Source organism: Sesamum indicum, linkage group LG5 (assembly GCF_000512975.1).
Source record: "Sesamum indicum cultivar Zhongzhi No. 13 linkage group LG5, S_indicum_v1.0, whole genome shotgun sequence".
Taxonomy (NCBI): Eukaryota; Viridiplantae; Streptophyta; class Magnoliopsida; order Lamiales; family Pedaliaceae; genus Sesamum; species Sesamum indicum.
The window spans coordinates 1,261,306-1,288,835 of NC_026149.1; the positions used below are offsets into that span (position 1 = coordinate 1,261,306).

Below are 27,530 nucleotides of genomic sequence, written 5' to 3' on the forward strand. Positions count from 1 at the left end.
GAAGAACCTGAACTTTCTGGGGTTGGGTTTGAATAAATTAACTGGTACGATTCCTCCAGCAATCCTTAACCTATCATCTCTCGTGTCCTTGTCTCTACCATACAATCAGTTAGAAGGAACTCTGCCTGATGACCTGGGTTTTACTCTTCCCAACTTGCAAGTGCTGAATCTTGGTCATAATTTGCTGACGGGGCTACTCCCAACTTCATTGTCCAATGCTTCAAATCTTGTTGAACTTGACATTACTGGGAGTTATTTTAATGGTAAAATTTCAATTGATTTTGGAGGGTTGCCTAATCTTTGGTGGTTGATTCTTGCTTCCAATCCCCTTGGGATAGCGGAATCTGATGATTTAAAGTTCTTTGATTCCCTGACGAAATGCAGGAACTTAAAAGTGCTTGATTTGAGTGATTGCCAGTTTGGAGGAACATTACCTTATTCAGTAGCAAATTTATCGACAAATCTTTTGACATTTAGATTGGGAGGTAATGAATTATCAGGCAGTATCAATGTAGGAATTGAGAACCTGGTTAACCTGACTGAATTGCAACTGCAAACGAATAAATTCGCAGGTGGTGTTCCTGCAGTTCTAGGGAATCTCTCAGAGCTTCGGTTGCTAGATTTGTCAGAAAACGAGCTTTCAGGTTCCATTCCACCATCTCTGTCTAAGCCAAGTAATTTATATATGCTCCGTCTCAATAAGAATAACTTGAATGGAACTATTCCTCTTAGTTTTGGCAATTTCCAATACTTGCAAGATTTGGACCTGTCCCAGAATAACCTCAGCGGTCCTATACCAAAAAATCTTATGAAGCTGTCATCTCTAACTGTTTCCTTGAATCTAGCTGATAACCAATTATCTGGTTCTCTACCTTCTGAGGTGGGACAACTGAAAAACCTCGGATACCTGGATGTTTCTGGAAACAGGTTGTCCGGTGAAATTCCTGTCAGCCTAGGCAGTTGTGTGACTTTGGGGCGTCTTGATATGGCAGGAAACTCTTTCCAGGGTCCTATTCCTTCATCATTCAGTTCTCTGAGGGGTCTAGAGTACTTGAATCTTTCACAAAACAACTTATCTGGACGAATTCCAGGTTTTCTCCAAAGGTTCTCCTTGAAGAACTTGAATTTGTCTTTCAATCAGCTCGAGGGCCAGTTACCAAGTGATGGAATTTTCAGTAATGCATCTGCATTCTCTGTTACTGGCAATAATAAGCTTTGTGGGGGTATACCAGAGCTGAAACTCGCCATATGCCCAAAGAATGAGTTAGAGAAACAAAAATCTCATCATCTTGAGCTTAAGCTTATGATCCCCCTACTTTCTGGGCTTGTGGCACTGGTTTTGATAGTTTCTCTTCTCATAATATGCCGTCTGAGAAAACGGCATACGGCGCCCCTTGTATCGTCTCCATCAGAAATAAGATTGTTTTCAAAGGTCACTTATGATTCTCTACACAAAGCAACAGACGGCTTTTCTTCAGCTAATTTCGTTGGTGCTGGTGGCTTCGCATCCGTGTACAAAGGAACACTGGAATCAGGTCGAAAGATTGTTGCTGTGAAGGTGTTCAATGTCCAGAGTCGAGGGAACATCAAGAGCTTCTTGGCAGAATGCAGAACCTTAAGAAACATCCGGCACCGGAATCTAGTCAGGATCCACACTGCCTGCTCGACGATTGATTATTCAGGGAAAGAATTTAAAGCATTGGTTTACGAGTTCATGCCGAATGGCAGCCTGGAGAGGTGGCTCCATGGTGACTTGAAAGAGCAGAACTCAAACGAGGAGCTGAGTGGTTTAGGTCTAAGTCTTGCACAAAGGGTGAGCATCGCCATAGATGTGGCGTCTGCACTAGACTATCTTCATCATCATTGCCCAAGAACAATTGTTCACTGTGATCTGAAGCCAAGTAACATTCTTCTGGACGATCAGATGGTTGCCCATGTGGGAGATTTTGGCCTCTCAAAGTTCATTCCTGAAGTCTTGAGCACATCCCAACCGCACAGCAGCTCGGTCGGAATAAGGGGAACCATTGGTTACGCCCCACCAGGTAATTAAGTGCAATTATCAATAGGTTTTTATACAAAATGCACACACAAGAAGCATGTTTTAGAGGCTGAAATAGATGAATAAAAGGGATGTTGTAGTTATAATGCATGTTGGCGTGGCCTGAAATCTCTAGTCTGAGTATTGAAGTTGCTAACGTGATGGAAAAATTATATATTTTTCAGAGTATGGCATGGGAAGCAACTATTCACCAGAAGGGGACATATATAGTTATGGGATTCTTTTACTGGAGATGTTCACCGGTAAGAGGCCTACCGATAGTGGGTTTGAGGACGGAGTCAACCTCCACAATTTCGTTAAAATGGCATTGCCAGAAAGAGTAGTTGGAGAGATTTTAGACCCGGTGATAGGTTTAAAGGGTGGAATGGGCGAAGAGGATAGTTTGATGTCCATTATGAGAATTGGAGTGGCTTGTTCCATGGAATCGCCTAAGGAACGGATGAATATTGCAGATGTTATCAAGGAATTGGAATCGATTAGACGCAATTTGCCCGCATTATCCAGAAATCAATGCTCAACAAGTGAGTAAAACGTCCAAGGAATTGTTGAGCACGCTCCTTTTAATACCAATACTTGTTATTTTCTTGAAAAATATTAAAAGCATATGATGTTGAAAAATTTTAAATAATTACAGTCCTTTTGTTGATATGAATTCGGATACGTCTCTCATTTTAGCTATTTGGTTGTAATAAGTTTTTTGAACCCATCTATATCTCATGCTTAATTTCAATTTTCTGAATGATTTTTGTGGCATTTAATTCCCTTTTCAGTTTTCATCCGACCAAAGTTAAGGGCCCATCAGCCCAACACATACAGTAAGTAGCCCACATATTCATAGCTATTGATTGATGACAAACATTTTTCTGAATGCCATTTCTACCAAAAATTAATAATTATTATTTTTTGAAAGCTTAATATTAATGAATAAAAATATGTGTTAACTAAGTGTGGCTTTTGCACCAATTCTTGCGCTTACCAAAATTGAATTATATTATATTATGTAGCTTAATTATATTTAATGAAATGACACGTCATTACAGAATCATATATTAAAGCAAGTAGTAGCAAAAGAAGATGGTTTATAGTTTATTGAGTGATAGATTAGTGGTTCCAATGATAGCCAAAAATAAGAATTAAATCCACTAAGTTGCCCGCATCACTTCATAATTTAAGTTGACTTTGAATCAGTTTTCATGTCGTTGTTAATTAATTAAGTTTTTTTATTTTTCTAAACACTATTTAATTTAGTTTTTTATAAATATTGTTCACTTTTAAAAGTGATTTTTCTCCAAACAATATTCAACTTTTATTTGTTTTTTTATAAACATTATCCATATTTGACTCTATTACAACTTCCAACTTTTTTTAAAAAAAAAATCACTTCAACAAAAATACAAGTTTTTACAAACACTCTTTGAGATGAGTAGGAAATCCTTCTTTTAACACACTCTTCACATGATATCTTGAATTGAAAATTAGGTAAAAGTCCAAATATGAGTGAGAAAGGATAAGAAGGTAAAATTTTCAAGTGCAATCAACAACTCTAAGGCATTCGTTTAATGAAAAGGGATTCGCCATATTTGTATTTTCAGCCCATCAGATTATGTCCTATCATTAATCAAATATATTTCCCACATGTAATAATGTAGAAACCAAGTGGAAAATAGCCTTTTTTTGTGAATTTCCAGTTTCACGGTGATGGATGTGTAAACAGATTCAAATTAAATTTAACAGAATCCAACTCATTACAACACAAATATAATATATTTCGTGTATGAATGATTATTCTTTGTTAATTATACACAATCCACCTCATGAGAAATTTTATTTCAGATTGGACTTGATTGAGCCTAAACCAATTATATGACAAGTATAATATATTTATTGTGTTATTAATACACAATTTTGATAAAATGACGAATCACTTGACAAGTATATTGTATATTATACTTGTTCTATGATTGATTTGGTTTGACCAAACCTGATTTTGATAAAAAAATTCCATCACATCATCTGTATTCTGTATATTTTACCTGCACTAAAATATGATTTTAATTAAAATTTTCCCTAGAAAATAATGAACTTGTACTTGGGAAAAGTAAAAATGTTATGAGATCTTTCTATATGTGGAACAGAACATCAATGTCTCCGAGGTCTCATGCAACAGAAAAACAATCTGATCAGACTTATTAAATTACTGTTGCAGCTAAAAGTCTTCAAGAGCCAACAACTTAGTCTATGTCTTACCACATAAATTCCATATTTCTATATGCAAATCTCTATCTTTTTTTTTTGATACTCCTAATCAGCCGCCATGAAAACTTATCTAAACCCTCCTCTCAAATTCTTCTGATCTCTATGATTGTGTTAAAAAAGATTCAGTTTTCTGCAAACTGATTGAACATTTTTCTTCTGTATTAAGATGCTCGATTCTTGGAGATATTCCCCTGTGAAACCAAACATCTTCTCCACCATCACTTTTGCATTGTTCGTGTTTGTTATCATTTTTACCGACAGTATTGTATCCAATGTTTCGCTACATTCTGATGCTATTGAACATGGAAACAGCCATCTCGATGAGTTGCAGACTCACCAAACATCACAAGTACTGCGTATAACATCAACAGATGATGAGGATGCTGATCATAGGATTTTGCTGCCTCCTTTTGAGGTAACAGAGGAAGTAATTGTCCAGCCTGAAAACAAGCTAAAGCCTGAGGATTTAAGGTTATTTGAGAGATCCCGTTTCACAAGAAGATTCGATGCTAGAGTTAGAGAATTCTTTGGCAGCAATCAATGCAAAGTTCAGTTCTTCATGACATGGATTTCACCCACTGAGTTGTTCGGCGAGAGGGAGTTTTTCGTGTTGGAGAGTGTGTTCCAGACCAATCCCAAAAGCTGTTTGATTATCTTGTCAAGCACTATAGACTCGGGAGAGGGTCGAAAGATCTTGGAGCCTTTGATTTCTCGCGGTTTTCGTGTTGGGGCATTCTCTCCTGACTTATGGGTTTTGTTCAAGAACACTCCCGCTGAGCGGTGGCTGAGTGATATCAAGAATGGAGACAGGGATCCAGGGGAGATTCCCCTGGCACAGAATCTGTCGAATTTGATTAGGCTTGCAGCTCTGTATAAGTATGGAGGGGTTTATTTGGACACTGATTTTATAGTCTTGAAAGAATTTTCAGGTTTGAGGAATACAATTGGAGCACAGAGTGTTGATGTCAATGGGAACTGGACGAGGCTGAATAATGCAGTTCTTGTTTTCGACAAGAACCACCCACTTGTTTACAAGTTCATGGAGGAATTTGCTTTGAGTTTTGATGGGAATAGGTGGGGTCATAATGGACCTTACTTGGTCTCTAGAGTGGTTGATAGGCTGGCAAACACAGGAGAAGAGCTCAATTGTACAGTCTTGCCCCCCATAGCTTTCTATCCAGTGGATTGGACCAAGATTTCCGGGTTCTTCATCAAGCCTAATGACCAGCTCGGTGCAAAATGGACCGAGGCCAAGATCCGGCAGCTTAACAGGTTGGCCTATGGGGTGCATTTGTGGAACAGGCAAAGCAGTAGATTCAGGATTGAAGAAGGAAGCATTATAAGGAGATTGATATCTGATCATTGCGTTGTGTGCAGCAGGCATGTTTGAGATCTTAAGGAGGCGAAATGATCAGCTTAACCTGCAAGCTTATATTAAGCTGCAAAAGCCCAACAAATGTGCAGATTGTGAATGGATAATTAGGATTCTTTTTCATACACAAATAAGCTCAGGACTGGAGGAAACTGCAACCTTGTGTTTCCATATTTTCCATGATTGTTTTGGTACATTTCCACTTTGTTCCAACTTTTGGCTTTTCTTTCTTTCCCAATTGTAAAGGCAAAGATTCGACTCTTTTTTTCTCCTTTTGTCCTTGCATTAACAACATTATACTTGTACAATTCAACGATTCATATTCTTCTCTAGCTAATCTAATGTAAATTGTTTCTTGCAAAAATGACTTGAGTAAAGAAGAAGAGCACATTGTGCTTCACAGCTTTCTAACCAAAATCGTAAACCTCAGTTTTCTGATCAACCTGAGGCCTTAGCCTAAATCTGAACCCTCCACATCTCCACAAACTAAATCTTGGCAATCTCTTGTAAGTCTTAGTTCTGATCAACTTTCGTCTGCGCGTTTGTTCCCTCTTGCCATGCTGCACAAAGTGTTGATCATCATTAAAACTGCCCTGCGTAAAGAGTAGTCTATCCTGAACCCCAATTCTTGAACGCAAAGCACCTCCAATTTGCTTGATTTCTGCCCATGGATCATCATGAGCATCGTTATCACTATCACTGCCCCACAAGAGAACGGGCTTAACAATGGGCGAAACACAATAATCCTTGAAATAATTGCCCAAGCTAGTGTGCTCCATATCAAATAATCTTCTCAAGGACGTGCTTCCGTCTTTCATCAAATCTAACAAGCTACTTCTGTTCCGCGGAGATGTAAACGCAGAAGTTGAAGCTGCTGCAGAGGAAAATGAAGAAGAAGATGATGAAGAAAGATAAAGGGATTTTTGGTAATCTATGATTTGTCTGATCCTTGTTTTATCTACTTGTCTGTGTTGAATGCGAAATGGATGCTCATCATCCTCTGATGCCATTTTGGTGTAACATATGCAAGGGAAAGAAGCTTATTTTTAAGGATGAAGTAGTGGACAGGTATTAAGAAACATGGAATTCTGACACCACAAGAAATGGAAAGCCGGCAACAGAAGATAGTTTAGAGATGATGACAAGAGTGGTAGGCATCAGCAGCAGCAGCTAATTCAATGTTTTTTATTGTATGATGAGATGATATAAATTATAATAGTTGCACTTTCGTCCCACTTTAGTTTAGCTTGCCATGTCTATCATCATTACTCCCTTTAATTATTACTCCAATATTTGACTTTCTTCTTAGGACATCTCATAGACTTTTACGAGTTTGTGGGCTACAGCACGCCATACTCAGCATTTCACGGTCAAAGAAGAGAGTAGAACCAGGCCGACCAATAATCTTAAACCGTTATTAAGCACAGGGACTGGTCCATTTCAAGAAAATCGAGTCCATGAAGCCCGGATTAATTTCAGACCGTCCTTGTTCTATCTGGGTCAGTGGGCCTAAGAGTTTTATAAGAGAAAGAGGTAAGGTATAAAGAAAGAGGTGAAAATGGTGTGAGAATCCAATGCCTAGAAAGCCGAACAGGACTATCTCAGCTCAGATCATTGTTAGCGTAATCCTCCTTGATTTGAGACACTCTCCACTTAAAATATAATAGTAATAATAATAATAATCCCAATGCCTCGGGATACCACATGCCAATTTCGCTTCATAACACCCTCAGGCAGGCAAGCAGATACATGCACTTCCACTACATTATTATTCTTACAGAGTCTCCAATCCATTTTCAACGCTCATTTCTAACGTTATAAGCCTTCTGGTTGCAGTCAGGAGATGGCAAAATTTTCTAGAATTGGATTGGCACTACAACTAGGCAACATTTGTTCTTCATTTTTCGTTATTTTAATTTTCCTATGTTCATACGTCTTTTTGATAAAGATAATTAATTATATCAATCATTCTAAATCAAAGTATACAATTTATAAATAAAGATATAAAAGTTGACTAACCCGACCTCGATCGGGTCAAATAAAGAATTTTGAAACAAGATCTCAGTTTGGTTCATTTTCAAAACTCTAAATGACGCATTGAATATGAATTTAATTTTCAATTAAATGTTTGAAAACTCCACTGCACTTAACTTTCTTTGTAACTCTAAGAAATTAGAGTGAAATTGAATCAAGCACGTTAGCCACATTAATGGAATTTACCTTTCAAAATTCAGCAAAAACGTGAGGGATCAAGTAGAAATGAATGACATAAGTTGCTTTAATCTTAAATTTCTTGACTTACTTTTACCTTTCCCTCTCTCGCTAAACAACCATCAACCATTATATAAGCTGGCCGACCACCCAAATCTTATCAACCAAGCAAGACTCCCCATTATCTTAATTTAATCCCACTCATCATAATAGTCGGTGAAATCTTCTTCGATTAACAAAATAAAATATTTAAAATCTCACATTAGATTGTGGTTCAAGCCTCACGAATATGAATATGTGTAATATCTAATTCTATAGTGGTTCTTTTTTTTCCTATATCAATAAAATGTATTCATTAATTTGAATTCTCGACGTATTGAATTAGTTCTTGAATTGAAAATATTGAATGATATAACAAATGATCTACCATATATTGAAAAAGAAAACGCCACACTATTAAAAAGAATCATACAATGAAAAAAAAATGTGTGAGAGATTATTTCTCTTAATCCATATTATATGTTTATTCTCCTTGTCGAATTATTGTGATCAAATTATGAAAATGACATTAAATGTAAAATGATGATGAACATTTTTGGGTAGCAGGCGCGGACCAGAAATTGCGCATGCATACCAAGTGAGTGATATAGTGTTAATTTGATTGAAGAATAGGAAGGCATGGGGATGGGGATGGGGATGGGGATGGGGGGAAGACAAGAAATAAGTTGATGCGTGTTCATGCTTCACATATGCGATCATGTGCCTTCTTCTTCCTAGCTAATGGTAATGGAGGAGAGAGATAGAGATTGATGGCATTGGCACGTGACAAAGGAAGATGCAAACGTGCAACCCATGTGACTGGGTCCCCATCTCCTCCTCCCTACAGAATCTCCTCAAATTACTCACTTCACAAAATTATACTCAATTCTTCTCTAACTATATAATAAGCATAAATTATTATTTTCACATAATTATCCTCTCTTGAGCAAAATTAATTTAGATGAGAGTGTGTTTCCAAAATTAGATTGAATAAGATTGAATTATATTGAATAAGATTGTATGTGATACATTGTATACTCATCCAAATATAAAGAGCTTTTTCAATTATAAATTAAAATGTATTTTCAATTATATTTTATATTCTAAGAAAAGTGGGAATGAAGAAGGAAAAAAGGACTACAAACTTACATAATTAGGCTATGCTTTGACAAGCAAAGGAATCATCACAATTCAAACACGCTACCACACCTAATACTTTTAAATAAACATTAAAAGAAGAAAAAATAAAAATAAAAGCACACATGACATTTAGGGGAAACATTACAATCTCCCCATGTATATTACAAAATATGGAAGGAGAATCTTGATTAATTTTCTTCTAAATCAAATATGATCCAGGCCTTGATCAGTGGTGGGATGGCGGCGGTGCTTGATGGGCGCCCGCCGGAGCCCTACACTGATAACACGAAGCGGCCATGGCGGCGGTGCTTGATGGGCGCCCGCCGGAGCCTTACACTGATAACACTTTGCGAAGAGGCCGAATGTGTCCACTTGTCTAACAAAATTGGTCATGCTAGCCCATCCACCGAACCCGAAACCCACAACCAAGATCCAGATCACGATGAACGTGTTCAAGGCGTACATGGCGGTCCAGCTTGGCAAGAAGAATGGAGGCTTCTCAGCGGCATTCTGCAATAATCCCAATACAATAATCAAATTTCAACAATTTGGTATCGGAATTAAAGGGGTTCCAGATTTTTGGAAAAGAAAAGAAGGCAATTAGGTAAAATTTTAATCCAGATTGAGTTTGGTCAGACCTAAACCAATTATATAATAAATATAATATTTTTTTATGTACAATGAAAAAAATAACAAATTATATAATAAATGGATCATAGTCATTGATTAGGGTAAAAAAATTTTGGCAACTAGAGGCCAGCTCATATGGGACATAATGCAACATCCAGACTGTAGCATATAACTAAATTGAAAAGGACTGGCCACCTATATATATTCTGATCTTAGCAAAATTTCCAAATCCATGCATTTAATGCCACTGCCGTATGCTCCTACTCTCTATGATCCGACACCCCCCTCAAAGAGAAAAATAAAGATAACTATACTCTATTATTATTTTTCTGACCAACTGGGGCATGCCTTAGTCACTACTCTTCCCTAGCAAATTGGTAAAGTAACCAAAATTTTCTTTTAAAGGAAGCAACGGTATATAGATGTCATTAGTTTACTCCTTTTTACAGAATTTAGATCATGACTCCTATTAAATTAATACTTGCAATATTAATGGTAATTGGTAGGGCGTGTCGTTAAAGTTACCTGACGAGCGGAGGCTTTTCTATAAGTGAGCATATGGGCGGCGGCTGGGATGATGTAGACGGTGAAACTCACTAAAAGGGCGCCTACAGCGGAGTTGATGGGGCCAAAGAATGGGAAGATTATGGCCAAGAACCATATTGGTATCACCACCGGTAGTCTTGCGAGCGCCCTCAAGCATATGCTTCTTGTGTCGTGCATCCCGATCACCTTCTCCCACACAAAGTAGAGCGGTGTACATGCAAATCCGAATGTGATGAACTGTAGATGCGGAAATTACCACAGTAGTTATTATTAGTCAACCTCATATTGGACCAATATCACGTAAATTACATGCCTCGTGCGATTGGTATATAATTTCAGTATAGTAATAATTTAGACAAAGAATTTTTTTAACCGACATATGGTCTTTAAGTGCACATTGAATTCAAGTCTAGCTTTAGGAAAATTGTCGAACATGACCAATTAATATGAAAAATAAATAGGAGACCTGATGGATGAGCATAAGGATAACGGCAGCATCGCGCCAACCATTCTTGGGGAGGAGCGAAAACGCGTTGGAGTGGTTGAGGAGCTGATCGCCGAAAGCCCAATAGACGGCCGAAGCCGACGGAAGTGTTAGAGTGAAAACATACAGCGTTGCCAACAAGTAAATGTACTTGAACTTTTGGGGTTTCCACATCGCATGCATGATTTCCCTGTTAAAAATGTTAAAAAAGATTACCAGTGTGAAACTACCTAACAATTCAAAGTTAGGCCAATAAAGTAAACCAAGTAATTGTACACTACATAAATCCAAATGTATCACAGAGACAAGAATCTAACTGGTACAATACTGATCCTTTCCAACTGGAAATATTACATATCATGCAATAATTGTGTGAATCTGAAGTACTCTCAGATGCTGGGCACTGCACTTGCATATTATTTCAGAATTATTCACAAATAATATGAAATTTTCTTATTTTTGTTCTAGTAAACAAAGAAAAAGTAGTTTGTATATATATATATATATATGATTGTGTAGTGTGTTTGCACAAACCCCAAGGTGGCCGGCAAAAGCTGCAAATAGAAGGCGAGAAGAAGTAGTAGTAGAAGAAGATAATATTAGCCAATAATTGAGCAGCAAAATCAGAAAAGAAAGCTTACACAGTGACAGCATGTCCACCAAACGTATACAGTATATTAGTGGCGCCGGTGAAGTAAAGGACTAGTTTCTTCGGACCCGAGTGCTGCACATCTTCAACCTATTTTTATTTTAAAATATCCATTTAGATAACAAAAAAATTAAATAAATAATGAAAGGAATTTGGAGAATATATAATTAGATAAAATTATAACCTGGCCATGAACAAGAGCAGCAATGGTCAAGTACCAGGCGGTATAAGTGGTCATACCAAGTCCTAAAAAGGACCAAATCCGGTAGTTGTGGAAAGAGGGAATGAAAACAGTGGTGGCGCAGCAAGCTCCAAATATGTAAGTCCATGTCCTCTTGTCCAGGTGATCATTTATGTAGTATATGTTACTGTGTACATATATATAAATCAATTTTCTTTTTATAATTATAAGGATATAGAAATTAATGTATATTACCATGTTTGATTGATTAATTACCTTGCACAGGCTATGAGTTGGATGACAGATCCGAATAGAAGGAAAGTGCAGTTAAAGGCTAAACCTGCTGCTTTCCAGTATGGACCCAGTAATCCATCCAGCACTTCAAACCACTGTTGAATAAAATTAAATATCTGAAATGGGTTTCTTTCTCTTTTTTTTTTAAAGAAAAATGAAAAAAAAAATTGGTGTTTCGCTAACAAACAAACAAACAAACCTGAATGACATGGTTCTTGAAGCTAACACCTTCTTTTTCCTTTCTGCTTCGATACTCGACGTATAAAACACTGATAAGGTAAGCTGTCCAGCTACCAATCAAACCATAGAAGACTTGGAAGACGATTCCGGACAGCATTCCAAGTTGGGAGAAAGAGTAGGGAAGTGTCAACAGCACTTGTGCAACCTTTTACAGCACCAAAAATGAAAAAGTTTTTACTTATTTGTTCCTATATAGAGTTCATTGAATGAACGAGATGAATTTGATGAGATACTAATACGCACGTACTTGATTGGAAGCACAACTGAACCAGGCATCCCAGGCGGAGCCGCCGTGCCAGAGGACGTTCTTGAGGCTGAAAATGGAGTGGTCCTCGACTGTCTCCTCATCCTTGCCGCCGCCGCCTCCATCATTTTCAGTTTCATCCAAGTTGGAGACAATAGCTTCCTCTGCTTGCTTCTGACCCAACATTGTCTTCGATTTCTTCCACTTAAAAAGGAATTATTTCTGGCAGATCTGAAGAGAAACGCACAGAAACGGACGCTCAATGAGACAAAAGAAACGCATCAGCAAAGCCAACAAACCCCTCCCTTCCAAGAAAACGAAAGCCGAGAAATTAAAATTCCCCAGATCCAAAGCAACCGTAAAAAAACCCACTCCCAACAAACAGAAAGAACAAAAAAGAAAAAGAAGAAGAAAAAAAAAAACACAACTCTCACTTTCTCATATACCTTGCTGTTTTGACGAGTCTTTTTCCTGAACCCAGATCTCAGCTGATTATAAAAATAAGCGGCACGATGCCACTCCCTTGTTTCAACAAATATGATTACAAAAAGCCGAGGAAAGAGAGTGACGCAGTTGAAGAATTCTTCATTCCAAGAACTGACGACGCATACAGAGCCTAACAAACAAGGGACTCGCAATTAATGCCAGCCCAGAAATTATTGCACTGATCACTAAACTCTAGCTGTGTAGCTAGTAACAAAATCCCTGTTTCCACAAAACTAAATGCCTTCAGATTCTGAAGCGGCGGAAGGCGGCGGAGATGACCTCAAAAGCAGCGAAGTTCCAGCTGAGGAAAAACAGAGAAAATTTTCGTTTCCTTAGAGAGAGAGAAAGAGAAGCAGTGTTAGTGAGTAAGAATCGGAAAAGGAGGACTTTCTGCTACTATAAAAGAAGCACATATATATAAACATTAATAAAACTGCTGCTGCTGGGGGAGTGTGTGCGAATTAATTGTATATTAACTTTATTTTTTTTTTTTTGAAATTCTGTTTCTTCACTGTATTCCACTAATGATTCGATTCTCGGTCTTCGTTTGGTAGAGTGAGAATCGAGAGATTTTCACTCGATTGATGGGCTCCCTCCCTTCCATTTCTCTAGGACCCGTAACCATTTCAATTCTCCCAATTCAAATTAAATTAGTCCTATTAATAAATATAGTATAGATATCATATAATTAGTATATAGTTCAAAAATAATAATCAATTATATAAAAAAATATGTTATAAATATTTTGTAATTTATTTGATTCGATTAAACCTGATTTCAATTAAAAAAAAATTTCAACATATTTGTAATTAATTACTCTAATATGAAAAAAATATTACGCAAAATAGGTCTGATCGGATTAAATAAATAGATAGAAAAAATATAATATACTTGTTATGTGATTGATAATTTTTCTCATACTATACATCAACAACCAATAAGTGTTCAATTTCCCCTCAAATATGTATTAATATTCACTTTTTTAAATTTTACGCTTTCAGAATTCAACTGCCGTCTAAAATAATATTTTAATATTATTTTTTTTAAAAAACAAATTATCATCACACGAAGTATATATAATTCAGTTTATGATTAGATTGTGTTGAACTAAATTAAATTCAAATTGGGATTTTGGGTCTGGCTTTCCAGCCCTGATCATAAATATTATAGAAAATGGTGGGAATATTTATAAAGAAATGAAGTAAAAGATATATAATATAAAGAGGAGACATGCGGAAATGATGAATGGTCAAAGTATTAATATATTGGGAATTAAATTTGTGTGTTGAGGAGGAACACATTATGATAGAATTTGAGAAATGATGATGGATGGCGTTACAGTTACTTGAGTGAGTTGTGGTCAATGTAGGGACTAGGGAGGCAATCGTGTCAGAAACCCAAACTTAAAAGGAAACACCTCTTTATGTTCTGTTATTTATTTGGTTCAATCAAATTTGATTTTGGGTAAAAAAAATATTTTCTAATTTTCTTACCGTTTGGAAAATGATTTTCACTTTCTTGCCAGCTTCAAAGTGGAAGAGCCTCAATTATGGTGTTGCCTTCTTTGCAAGTACCTTTGAGCTTATCATAATATTTGTATAACACTTCAAATTTTACCTAACAGATAAAGAAATTAATCATTAAAAAAATATTCATATTTTTCTTTAATTTCTTCGGGAGCACATTTTTTATAATGATGAATCAATGTTTTATAAGCAACTAATATACTATAATTAGACCTATTTTTGATGGGTTGGTGATCAAAGTGGAAGTCATTTAATTTTATTTAAATGAAATGATATAGTAAGAGTAAAAAAAAACATTGAAAAAGTTTCAAAGTGCAAACGTGAAAGAATGTAATTATAACATGTAGGGGTAGGGCTATCAGACAAGCCAGCATATTTACACTTTCAGGCCCATTATTCACTTTTTTTAAGAAAATATGTTTTTTAACTTTTTTCTTTTTCTCAGCCAGCCTCCTTTCCGAAATTTAGCCATTTGGAGGGTCAATCTATAAAATGGGTTCACGCCACACCCTGAACTAGGACACCCGCAAAGTCCAACGCCAGCTGAGCCTCACAATTATACTTCAGACGGCTCCGTATGTCCCAGTAACGGCGTTAGGCCCCACCCGTTAAACCCCCGCCGCTGCCCTTCTTTATTTCTACTTTTGTGAATTATAGACTCTAAAGCTAAATAAAGAATGTCAATTAAAGTGGGAGTTTGCTATTTTTTGCAAAAAATATGAAACACGCCAAATAATAACATATGATGGTGCAATAAATTCTAAACTACTCTATAATTAAGAAAATAGTATTATTGTGAAGGAAATTCAAAATGTATGTTATAAATGAAAATAAATAATATAATGACGCGACATTGATTACAATAAAAGTTATTGACTACAATCACATAATGATTGTTGACCGTCATCTTTGTAAGTGTTGTTAAAATATTTGTCATAGTAAAAATATTTGCTATGACTCATAACTATAGTATACGTAAATAATTTAAAATTTTATATTATTTCTTATTTAATTATAATAAATAATAAAAAATTATTATAATTTTAATTTATAGTGAATAAAATTGTAGGAAATTGTTGGATTGGTAGTGATAGTGGCGGCGGCGAGGCAGGAATGGGTAAGGGTTGCATATTGAAAAAGAAAAAGGGAAATGTGGGAAATATGTATAATCCTAACTGGAGTGGGGTGGGCAACACCCCTACACCCCCCATTATCACTATTCATATATATACTCATTATTAAACCCAACTTTTAATTTATTTTTTTTGTTATTAGTAATCCGGGATTTAGTACACAAAAGTGGCACTATATTATTAAAGTGGATTAAGACATGATCACTATACTTTTGATTTATTTAAATAGGATGAGGTAGGATTGAGATTTCATTCAACAAAATGGATTGATTATGAACAAGTAATTGCATATGTCTTCTTATGTTAAATATATAATTTCAAAATGTTTTACTTGGATTGAGAATTTAATGGTAAAACCAAGCTGTCCTATCAGAAAATATACAAGTATTTTAACATCACCAAATATTTCAAGTAATCTTTTGGATAAATCAACCAACATATATATATATATAATTGAAAAAGAAAAGGGTGAATGAGGGGAAGTTTTTGTATTATAGAGAGAGATGTGTTGATGGTGATTCCACTGTGTAAACCATTCATAATGCTATACATGCATGTAGCTATGTAGCTACCCCTCTGCTCCACATTTACAATACAATACCATACCCACTTTCAACATATTAGATTTCCATATCTATTACTAATAATATGGAATTAGATTTAGTGGGGGTTGTAATGATTAAGCAAATGGAATTTAGGGCACACCCACATCAAACTTATTTCTATTTTTCACTCATCAATCTCCACTTTCACTCCCTCCATGCTTCTATTCTTATTTTCATTTCCTCCATTCCCAATATAAGAATTTTGGACCAGAGAATAAATCCAAGTCCCATCAGACAACAACTTAACTCCAACATTTTTTGTTCTCAATAACACAAACCCACATATTTTGGAACATATACATATATTCGTAGAATTCGAACCCATAATTTTTATTTTTCTTTTTGTTAGACAATATATTGTGAATATATATCTTAAATTTATCCAAACATTTAAATCCATTTCACAATAATTAGACAAATTAGAAATGTTAATTCTGTCAATTCTTGAACTAATTCTTTGGTATATATATATATATATTGTCCAAAGTGGAATTCGTGGTCTATCGGTGATGGATAATAAGTATTGATAGAAATTTGAAGGAAAATGAGTAGTGTGACATTGGAGGGTGTAGTGAGGCGACAGCGTTGTGTTGGTAAGTCAATAACAATTTACCAACTTCATATGACTAATCAAGGTTTGGTATGGGTTAGGTCTGATGGCCAATACTAACATGATTGAAGCATCCAAAGTAGCACATACAAACTTTGTTATTACCTCCAATTCAGCTTCAAATTTCATCTTTTCTAGCCTTTCCCTTTACCCATAAACCTCAAACTATTACGCATGCTCTACTTTTATAAACTATTTTGAGATGGTTGAATGGGTTACGTAACCTCACCACAAGATCAGATATCATTTCTTTCATCATACTTCAAAAACAAATATATATATATATATATATATATATATTGTGATGGATGTCATAAGATTAGAATGCATTTTCACCTCAATCTAACCAAATCATATATATATATATATATCCTCACTCCTAATTAATAACCAAGCTACAAGTCTGATTTGGAGCATCTAAACATACTCATGCAATCATCAACATCAATGATTAACCATCAAAACTTGGTGCCTCCTATGCAAAAAAGGGGATTATTGCTTTTTCTTTGAGGGGGGCATGAACGTGCACAATTATTATAAACAAGGAATCTTTGACATAAATTAATATTTAATAAAAATAGGTATAGCTAAATTGGAGTAGGATTAAATGAGGGTAGGAAAAAGTCTGTCTCCAAAGACGGAAATTGCCTTTTGGAGTTAGTGTGAGTGCACCTAAAATGTCTGCCTCTCTCTATCTTTCACTATAATGGCTGTCCATTTTCAGACAATTTCCCTAAAACTTTCAAACCCATCTCAAATTTATTAAGCAAAAACAACCAATTCCCTGGCTTTTCAAAAGAAGCGCCTCATTACAAATAAAATGAGATTAATATTCATATAATCGATAAAATTCAAATTCATAATTTTAATTTTTTTCCATATATATCTTTTTCTTAAAAAAAAATAATTTGATAACATTCGTACATGACTATAATTATTCTCACAAGCCAACCACCACCAGCATCCAATGTCTATTAATCATTAATGAAAAGTATTTTAAATGTTACATCAAATTAAATATATTACATCAAATAAATCTTTTATTTTCAAAAATTGAAGTATAGATTTTTTAATTTAAAAAATACTCTGCGAGCAAAAAAACAAACACTAGCGTACAATATCTGAAAACACAAAAATGAAAAATGAGAATCAAAACAAACAGTGTTATATATTTTCTTTGAAACTTTTTTTGGATGGAATATGATAATCGAGTTATTTGAATAGTAGGATAAGTGAGGGATTTGGACCCGCCCCAGCCGCAGATGAAACATGAGTGAGGGTCCGAATATTATTTGTCGAATCGGGGACCCTACAACATAGGATCCATACCATCATGCCATAAATTGCTACGGACCAAGTTGGTACCACTAGTTTTCAGTGTAGGCATAAACCTTTCATACTTTGATGGGGAAATCACGACTTTGCTTCTCATCATTTTTAAATATTATTCCCTCTTCTTGATTGCCTCGAATTTCAGTTTAGATATATGCTCCAATTTTTAGATAACACTCCTCTCCCTCCATTCACCCAACCACTTATTTTGTTTATTTTACTAGTTTTCTAGTAAAACTGTAACTATACAAATATATATATATCTACATCAAAAAATTATGTCTGACAACTGTAGTTAAAATTAAGTGAGATAATATAAACGTGGCAAAACTTGATTTTTTACATTGATTTTGTTTGATCTTAGTAAATAGTATTAATCTACCATATATGATTTTTTAAATAGTAGTGATTTATAATATATATATATATATAGTGAAAATGGCGACTCAATAATGATAATAATAGACATGTGATGCTAATTATTCTAGTACATAATAGTGTGTATATGTTGAGAAATTGGTGGGTGAATCACATGACACTTGGTGTATATATTAAGCCAAATTTTGGTCAATTTTCAAATCTAAATCATGATCTGCCAGACAAATAATTACTTAACAATGTTTGGAGCTAGTAACTGTGACATGAATTTCACATGAGACAGCTAAGTTCATATCATTAAGAACATTAATTAATTAATCTGTGCTAGTAAGAGAGCAAAGTGTTAATTAATTAATAACTAAAATCTTAACAAACCCTATTATTGGATGATATTGATCTAGTGGACTAACGTTACCACTTTGCTGATACGTTGAGAACATGCATATGCCTCATCCACAATTTCCTCTCCAATCTATTTAATCAATTTTTATATCATAAATATATCAAATGCTACTGTCAAGTTTACCTATTTATTTATATGTAAGAAAAATGATGATCCCTCCATAATTAAAATAATTCAATTGTTTGATGTGATGAGAGCAATTATTGCAAATGAAGCAGACATGTACAACTAGGGATCCAATACGAGGATCCAACCTTGGGTGGTCTTAAACTAGAAGGAACCTTTATGTCTGCCCAAATTATACCATTCTTGTCTAAGTTAATCTCCATACATACATATATTATTACCCTCAACTTAAGTACTCATCACCATCGCATCAGCATGACCATAGCTATATATCAACATAATAAATAATAAGAAGAAGAAAATCAAAAGAGACAACGGGGAAAGGGGATAAATGTTCTATTAATGATAAATTAAGAAGTATGCGCGCAGTTGGTACGTATGATAAGTGGAATGGAAAATTATAACTCACATCGAGTTTGGTCGTACTTAAATAAATTATATGGCAAGTACAATATATGTATTTTATTATTAATGTACTATTTAAAAAAATAATTGTAATACAATTATTCTCTGATTAGTTTCATTGGATCAAAGCCTTATCTCAATAAGAATTTTTTAAGTGGAGTAGGAAAAAGGTGAAAATTGTGTGCTTTCAAATCTAGAAAAGACATTAATTAAGTTGCAGGAATTAGAATTAGAAGAAATGATGGTAATAGAGAGTGGTTTTTGGATAAGTGATGAGATGAATATTTAAATTGAAAAAGGAAAAGTGGTTAAGTTCTTCCCCGTTTTTATTCTCTTTAACTTTTGCCCACTCTTTAGAATCTTACTCATTCATTGTCGGATACCAACATATTAATTACATGCACCTTTATTTAATTCTTATAATAAGTACCACCCATTATTATTTTTTACATACAATTAAAATTTTTTAATGCAATATTGAAATTAAATTTATGACACATCATAAAAATTCAGGGTTTTGAAGTGGTGTGTATGTAGATCTGGTTTCGCATGCAGTAGTTTGTTATTTATTTGTATTAGTAAAAACCAATAATGTATTAAATTATGATTTGATATCTGAATATATAGAATGGTACAAAATATGAGTTTTAATGTTAGAGAAGATTAAAGAATAATGATGGTTTTGTTTTGATGAGGTTAGATGCTTGGTCTTACGTTAATAATTTAAGGGGTTGAGGAGAAATAGTATAGAAAAATTGAGGGCTTGTACTTATCAAAATTGGTGGACTATCTCTATCAATCAACATTATGGTCTAAACAAATGGATTGAGGTGAATATAGATAACTGTATATTATGCACCCTCATCATTCTCATATTCCCTCCTGATTTGGACACTTTGCGCTTTCCAACTACTATAAAATAATATTAATAATAATGATAAAATATAAAGTGATAATTTTAAAATTATTTTATTATTAATGACAAAACTGTGTGTTAAGTTGTCACAATTAATATATAATTAATCATACATTTAGAATGACAATGTAATATAGTGATGTATTAATGTTGGAAATTGTTCTCAACATCAATTGTGGATCGACGACGGCGCCACCGGTTTGGTCTCTGCGCTGCGGCGGAGAGAGACACTCCGACAATGAATAGTTAATAGCTGTTCCGTATGTCTCCCTCCACCCCATTTCATTTCCTATGAAGATCGATGGAGTGTTTCAAGAAAAACTTGTCCACTCTCTAGATGTTATATTTTTACGTCACCCCAATTGGAATAAGAGGAGTATTATTCATAATGACTCTGACTTTTTTCACCTATCTCTGATTGGGTGGAACTGCCTCCTGCTCCTGTTCTTGGATTTCATCGTGTTTCTAAACAATCATCTGCTTGGAATTTGCACCTTCAACAAAATTATATCAAAAATAATCATAATAATATTTTATATGGACGAATCCCATCAAATCATACATATATATATATATATATGTAACAATTCCTTCATTTAACCGATTGATATATGTTAGGAATGAAGTAGACAAAAAGCGCGTGTTTTTGCAGTCAATAAATCGAGTTCGGCCATTGCCTAACTTCATTAGTGAACGCTTCGTCATAAATTCAAATTCTATTAATATATTGATATTAATTTATTTTAATAATAATTATTAATTATTTTTATATATTTAATATTGATAATTATCATGTGTTGATTGTTGATAATTAAAATCTATAATGTAATTCTAACTAATTCATTAAAAATGAAAAATAATGTCAGAAAATGAGTTGAAAAACTTATCCTATATATATATATAACTATTTAGAATATATAATTAATTAGCCTAAATGATCAAATTGTTCATGAGGTGGCACTACAAAGTTTGATGCTGTGATGATTTTGGACAAAGTATATTTTTGTGGGCCAATGGTACTAGGAAGTAGGAGGATGGGATAATATGCAACCCCTAATTTTGATGCTAGAATTCTGATCAATCTATGTGTCTTAATTTGTAGTGATCAAGAATTAGGGTTTCTAGTATCATCTCATGTTGATGATTGCTGGAATGCATGGAATCATGTCCCTACTCATGCCATTCATTTGTTAGGTCCCATGATGCCTGCATTTCACCACATATTCATGTCTATTTTATCACTATATTAAAATACTTAATACTATCTTTTAACAATTTCAAAATTACAAATAAAATAATAAACTTTATATATATGATTTGTAGAATTGTTTGCAAACTTATAGAATTAATATCTTAACTTTAATGTTAATAACCGTTAGTCATCCAAAATATTTTTAAACATAAAAGCGATAATTACGTACATTATTATATTAATATTTCAATAAATTGGTAAACTAAATAATACATTATTTAAATTAATACATCAATATAACTAAGAATTAAGAAATAATAAATCACAATAAGCTTACACGTTTGGTGGGATTCGAAGTCATGATCTGAAATTAATTTATAAAATTTCAACTTTAACCACTAAATTAAGACATTATTAAACTGTTGTACGCAATTTCATGAATCAAGATATTGACATTGAATAGGAGATCTGTTGATTTTTTATTCAACAACTTCTTATAATTAATTGGTGTGAAAGTGGATCTTGTTTTCGTTGTTTAGAAGCAAAAACTCCGCATGCAACAAATAATCAATGATTGATGCAACGACTTCGCAGAACCAACTGAATAACGATCTCAAGCTTCATAATTAAAAATCAAAGCTACAAATTACTTAACTAACTAATATGAAAATTTTACAAGAATATGTACAGTTAATCACTTCAAGTTCATGAATTCGAGTCTTACTGAATGTGTGGATGTTTATCTTATTTTTATCATAATTGATTAATATTTCATAATTTATTGATTGAATTGATATATTGATTAATTATTTAATTTATTCGAATATTGATATAATAATATAATTATCGTTTTTATTTAAAATTTGAAAAAAGAAAATAGTTAGACTTAATTAGATGCATGCATGTGAGTTGTCATATGCCCAAGTATGTAGATACAATGGCATGTGAATTATGTTTGGGTTTGGCGTGGCTGTGCTCCCATAACTACCAAATTTTCATCAATCACAATTAATTTCAGCCAAAAAATAAAAAGGAAAAACATGATTATTCATGAACCTACCATTCCACATCACTGCAAATTAATGATTTATTTTATGTACATATGAATATTCACGCCGAAAAAGATGCTGCAATGGGCATCATCAAATATTAAAGACTTTGGATTTCTACAATTTCCAAGAATTATATTTTCTCAGTCTCATAATAATACTTTTTCAAATATTGGGCTTCTTTTTTTATTTTTATTTTTTATTGTATCTAACGTTTCTTCTTCTTGCTGTGTGAATACCCCACTTGGCTTTGTTAATAATCTTGTCAGCTACTGTTGTTGTAATTAATGCATCATTAATTATGGCTTAATGGAGTATCGTTTTAAGTTGGGATAATTACATTCTCCTCTCCTGAGACTTGATATAATTATACATAGATTTTTTATAATTTGCGAAATTACATCTATATTCTGATTTTTCTACTTCAAGGCAGCTATTTTATCTTATATATATATATATATATATATATCCTACAATATTACAAATTTTATTTAGGAATTGCATTTTTTTTCATTTTTTCTACAGATTTTAATAATATGATTAAAAAAACTTATTAAATATATATTTAAGACAATAAATAAATAGGCGAATTACAGGTTAAGAAATTAAAAATGAGCTTTTAAAATATTGGAACAATTGAGATGGTCCAACGGAACTTGTCCTTTAGTTAGAAGTCCTTAACGGCTAACCATATGGGTACTTAAATTAATTGAATTAATACTTGATCATACAAAAATCATTTTTAAGACAGATGCCTATACATGTTATGATGAGGATATGTATGTATACATAGTGAGTCAAAGGCAACGAACGCATTTCATTCATGTTGGTACATATATACGTTGTTAATTAATTATACAACATAATTGACCTCGGATCCACGATCACTTATGCACATCATCGGTTGTGATTAATTCACTAATCCTACCTCATTTGAGGTGGCAATGTCCGAAATGAAACAGTATCTTCTACTGCACATGCCTATTCAATCTTGGCTGTATATCCGTATACGTAATGTGGGGAGATGGTGGAACCTCCATGAATCATGTCATTGGAGCTAGTCAATACACATATAATATATACAAAACACCCACATACATACATACATACATGATTATGCATGCATGAAGCTTATCATATTTCCGGATACATGCGGGTGTAATGGGCCCTATATGTACTCCACCAATTAACAATACCGTCAAAATTGATTTTTTTTTTTTTCGGAAAAAGAAAAAGTTAATTAAACAGAGTAGCTTATTTTATTTTGAGAAATTACATTTATAGTCAAAGAATGATACGCACAGCACGCAACATGAACAGGCTACGACAAATGGTAGCTATTCGTTGGGGCCCCACTGAGATTTGGATTGAATGCTCCCCCAACCCTACAACTTAGCTAATCCCATCTCTCAGCCCAAAACAGTTGCATAGCTGTAATGGACCAGCCCAGTCTCATTTGGAGGCCCAGCCTTGTTGTGGTTGCCATTTGGAATTTAGTCCTGGGTTTAATGCAATTTTGCACCATAGAAAGAAAACCTCATAATTTTGTTTTCTTTTACTTATTTCCACCGGCAGTCGTTCCACCTCGTCCTTACATACATATGATAAATAATTTTTATTAATAATATCTTATTTTAATGATTAAAAATAAAATTGAAGTCTCATAAACATTTTGAGATCATAGTTTTGAATCCCATTGGACATGTAGATATTTGTCTTACTTGATATGAGTGTTTGAATTCTTATAAGTATTTATCTCACTTTATGTGAGTGCCTTAATTGATATAATTTATTACTATTTCTGGTCGTATTTATCAAATGAATACAATAGTGTCAAAACGACGAGTGTGTGTATAACTCGGTGTTTCTTTATAAAAGTATGTGTAATAGTAAATCTGAATTATATCCAAAGTTGAAAAGCATTAATTGTGATAGAGAGAGTGGTGATGAAAGGGGAACAGGGAAGATGACAGCTCTAAGGACAGACATCCGAGGGAGGGGGTCCCGTGCATGTCACGTGCCCTCCCCTCCTACGACAACATCCTAAACCCCCTGCCTAACTAAACTACTTTCAACTTCAATTTTCCATAAAACATTAATATTTAGAAAAAATAAAACACATAGTCACATCAATTTATTTCTCCTTTTCAATGTTTTTTTTTTATATTTATATATAAATAAAGTTAAGTAGTATGGAATCAATTGTTGGATTTTCAACTTTGTTAAATAAATTCAAAAATATGATGTGTATTACTTAATTCTCATCAAACGAGACACAATTATATAGATAAAAATAAAAAAAGTAGGATAATGCTACGAGATTTTATTTACGGATGATTATTTTACACTTCTTAACCTATAATCTATTTACATAAATTGTTTCTTATTTTTTGAAAAATCACATATATATCCACTAGAAGTGTCAACATCATTTACATAAATCATTCATACTTTTGAACAATCACACATACACTCCCCACAAACGTCAACAACATTATACGTGACTAATTATGGGTTTTTTATTTATAGGTATGTCGATCAAGTTTATATGAAGAGATTGTGTTTGCTTATCTATATTGAGTTTTGTTCCTAACTTTATGTAACATAAAAATAGGTTTGGTGTTGGGAGTTGGGGTTGGGGTTGGGGCCTGGTCATGTAGCATAGGCATAGCCACTTCACCAAAGATTGATGGCACTCTACTTGGTTCCCAGATTTGCTTAGCGTAAACAATAAATTAATGAAAACTAATTACCCTATATTATTAAAATCTTAAAAGCATGCATGTCATGTATTATTATGATGTTGGGGTTAATTAGGAGAAGCAGTAGCAGCTGTTAAATCAAATCTGGACAACACTAATGAATTAAGGGCAAATCAGGCACAGGTAATTAATTAGATATGACGCATCACAAATCGCCAAACTAAGAAGCTGCACTCCATCAAACTTTGTTCTCGTCCTGTCGCCCAAATATTCCTCAAATTCCATTACTCATAACTCCTATAATTGCCCTCATTCTTGGATACATGATGATCACCAACTTTTTTATTTAAATTAAATTAATTATAAAATAAATATAATATATTTATTATGTAAGATTTATTTTTTTAAATTATATATCAATCATATAATAAATATATTATTATTATTTTTTTTTTATGAATAATTGATTCAGATTGGATGGGTCTTAATTAGTTGAATGAGAATTTTTGATGTATGTGGTGGTGCATGATTGATTGATTCCTAATTTCCCTTTCAATCTCAACACGTGGAAACAAAAATATTAATGGGCTACAAAGGGTAGAAGCCGTCACTTTAGATGGTGCATAAACATGTGAAATAGTCGGCACAACAGCAGACCACTTCTCCTTCTATTTTAACAAGTGCTGCACACTCATTTTTCAAATATTCTCTTTCAATTTTTTCATTTTTTCTTCTTCAATGATTAGACAGATTTATTTTAGTATATTCTTTTAAGATTTTGTGTTTTTAATTTTCATCCATATATATATATAAATTATTGTGTTTGGTACAAATAAAATATTCGAATCAAGTATAATTAATTCCCAAAGTGTCTAAAAAATTATAGAAAAACAATTATTTTGAAAAATTTTAAAAATATGGTTAAAGTAATTAATGAATGTTTATTGAATATAATGGAAAATTAATGTATAGAGATAATTACACCGTCCTTCTTTAAATTTGGTGTAATCACACATAAATTTTCTGTAATTTGGAAAATGATATCTAGTACATTTGACATCTAACAGATAGACCCTTCTGTTAGTCAAAATTTATGAAATGTACTAATATTCATGCAAAATTTGAATAAAAATCTATATTTAACCCTAATTAATTTATTACTAGTCTATTTTGCAGGTCAAACAAAATTTTTGTAACCGAACTACCATTATGCATCTTCACACGATAAAGCAAGTCAAAAGGTATATCTTGACCTTTATAAAGCTATTTTGATTGAAATATATTTATTTGATCTGTAATAAGTCAATTTGAGTAATTATAATTTTTCATTCAATTTTTTTTTTTATTTTTGATATCAGTGAAATTATGATTAATTGAGAAATTTATTTGTTAAACAAAAGCAGAGGTTATGAGTAGAAAATATAATATTTTTTGAATCAAAGAAATTTGAGGTATAATTAGATTAAGGGTAAGACAATATAATTATGGGTAATGTATAATGCATGATGTGAAAAAAGAAGATGCAGCACTTGAAAAATGTTGATATTTCAGTTGTCATTTCAGCTGAAAACCCATTTTTGAGGAGGTATATGAGATTGTGGCAGACATGAGGAAATACGGAGGAAGGGAATGAGGTCAACACATTTTTGTTAGTGGAATTCCGATACCCCCACTAAAATCGCACTTTTGATTCTTGGAATCTTCGTCAAGGAAAAAAAAAAACAGAAAAATGAACTGGCATTTAGTATTTCACAAAAATCAAATTAAATATTATATATATATATATATTTATTAGGATTGATAAGCATAATTAATTAAGTGGAGAGCATTTGCTACAAAAACCCACCACCGAAAGTGCTGGTCTCTTTGTTATAACTTTTCTTGGGCCTAGAGAATGGAGATAGGGCTAATTTGGTACTCAACTTTTCTTTGAACTCATTCAAAGCCCAACTTTTTCTTTGAATACTACAATTTGATTTTTCATAATATAGCCCTCAAAAAAATTGAAAATTTTGATACAACATATGGAACTTTCTTGTAATCATAAATAGATACAAGTTTTAATTGAGCTGCATTTATAGGTATATATATAGTAACGGGGCCGGTCTGTCTCAATTGTTTATCCCAGTGGTTGTACCTTTTTCTAAGCCCAATTTCTATCACCTAATTATGCTCTCACTATTCATATCTTTATATAATTACATAATTAATCACTATTAAAACCTTATTATAATTTTTCAGTAAATAATTAGTACAAACAAAAACATCTAACTCAATGGGAAACCCTCCAAACATTTCATTTAGAAAAGGTTATCATGATAT

At 33.4% G+C, this 27,530-nt stretch overlaps 3 protein-coding genes across 3 annotated transcripts; 2 read left to right on the forward strand and 1 right to left on the reverse strand.

Annotated features, from left to right (window-relative positions):
* On the forward strand, positions 2-2,884 carry LOC105161619 (putative receptor-like protein kinase At3g47110; the record flags this gene model as incomplete). The annotated part of the gene is made up of 2 exons (XM_011079357.2): positions 2-2,042; positions 2,224-2,884. Coding segments are annotated over 2 exons (2,406 nt in total), but the record flags the coding sequence as incomplete, so codon positions are not given.
* On the forward strand, positions 4,196-5,958 carry LOC105161620 (lactosylceramide 4-alpha-galactosyltransferase). Its single transcript, XM_011079358.2, has one exon. It carries the CDS (start codon positions 4,482-4,484, stop codon positions 5,703-5,705), a length of 1,224 nt encoding a protein of 407 aa, XP_011077660.1. The 5' UTR covers positions 4,196-4,481; the 3' UTR covers positions 5,706-5,958.
* Positions 9,057-13,231, reverse strand: LOC105161550 (auxin transporter-like protein 2). The gene is made up of 10 exons (XM_011079270.2): positions 12,792-13,231; positions 12,349-12,576; positions 12,061-12,246; positions 11,844-11,956; positions 11,571-11,754; positions 11,379-11,476; positions 10,720-10,927; positions 10,233-10,490; positions 9,409-9,587; positions 9,057-9,349 (listed from the first exon to the last, which is right to left on the reverse strand). The coding sequence occupies exons 2-10, from the start codon at positions 12,529-12,531 to the stop codon at positions 9,304-9,306; spliced, it is 1,455 nt and encodes a 484-aa protein (XP_011077572.1). The 5' UTR covers positions 12,532-12,576; positions 12,792-13,231; the 3' UTR covers positions 9,057-9,303.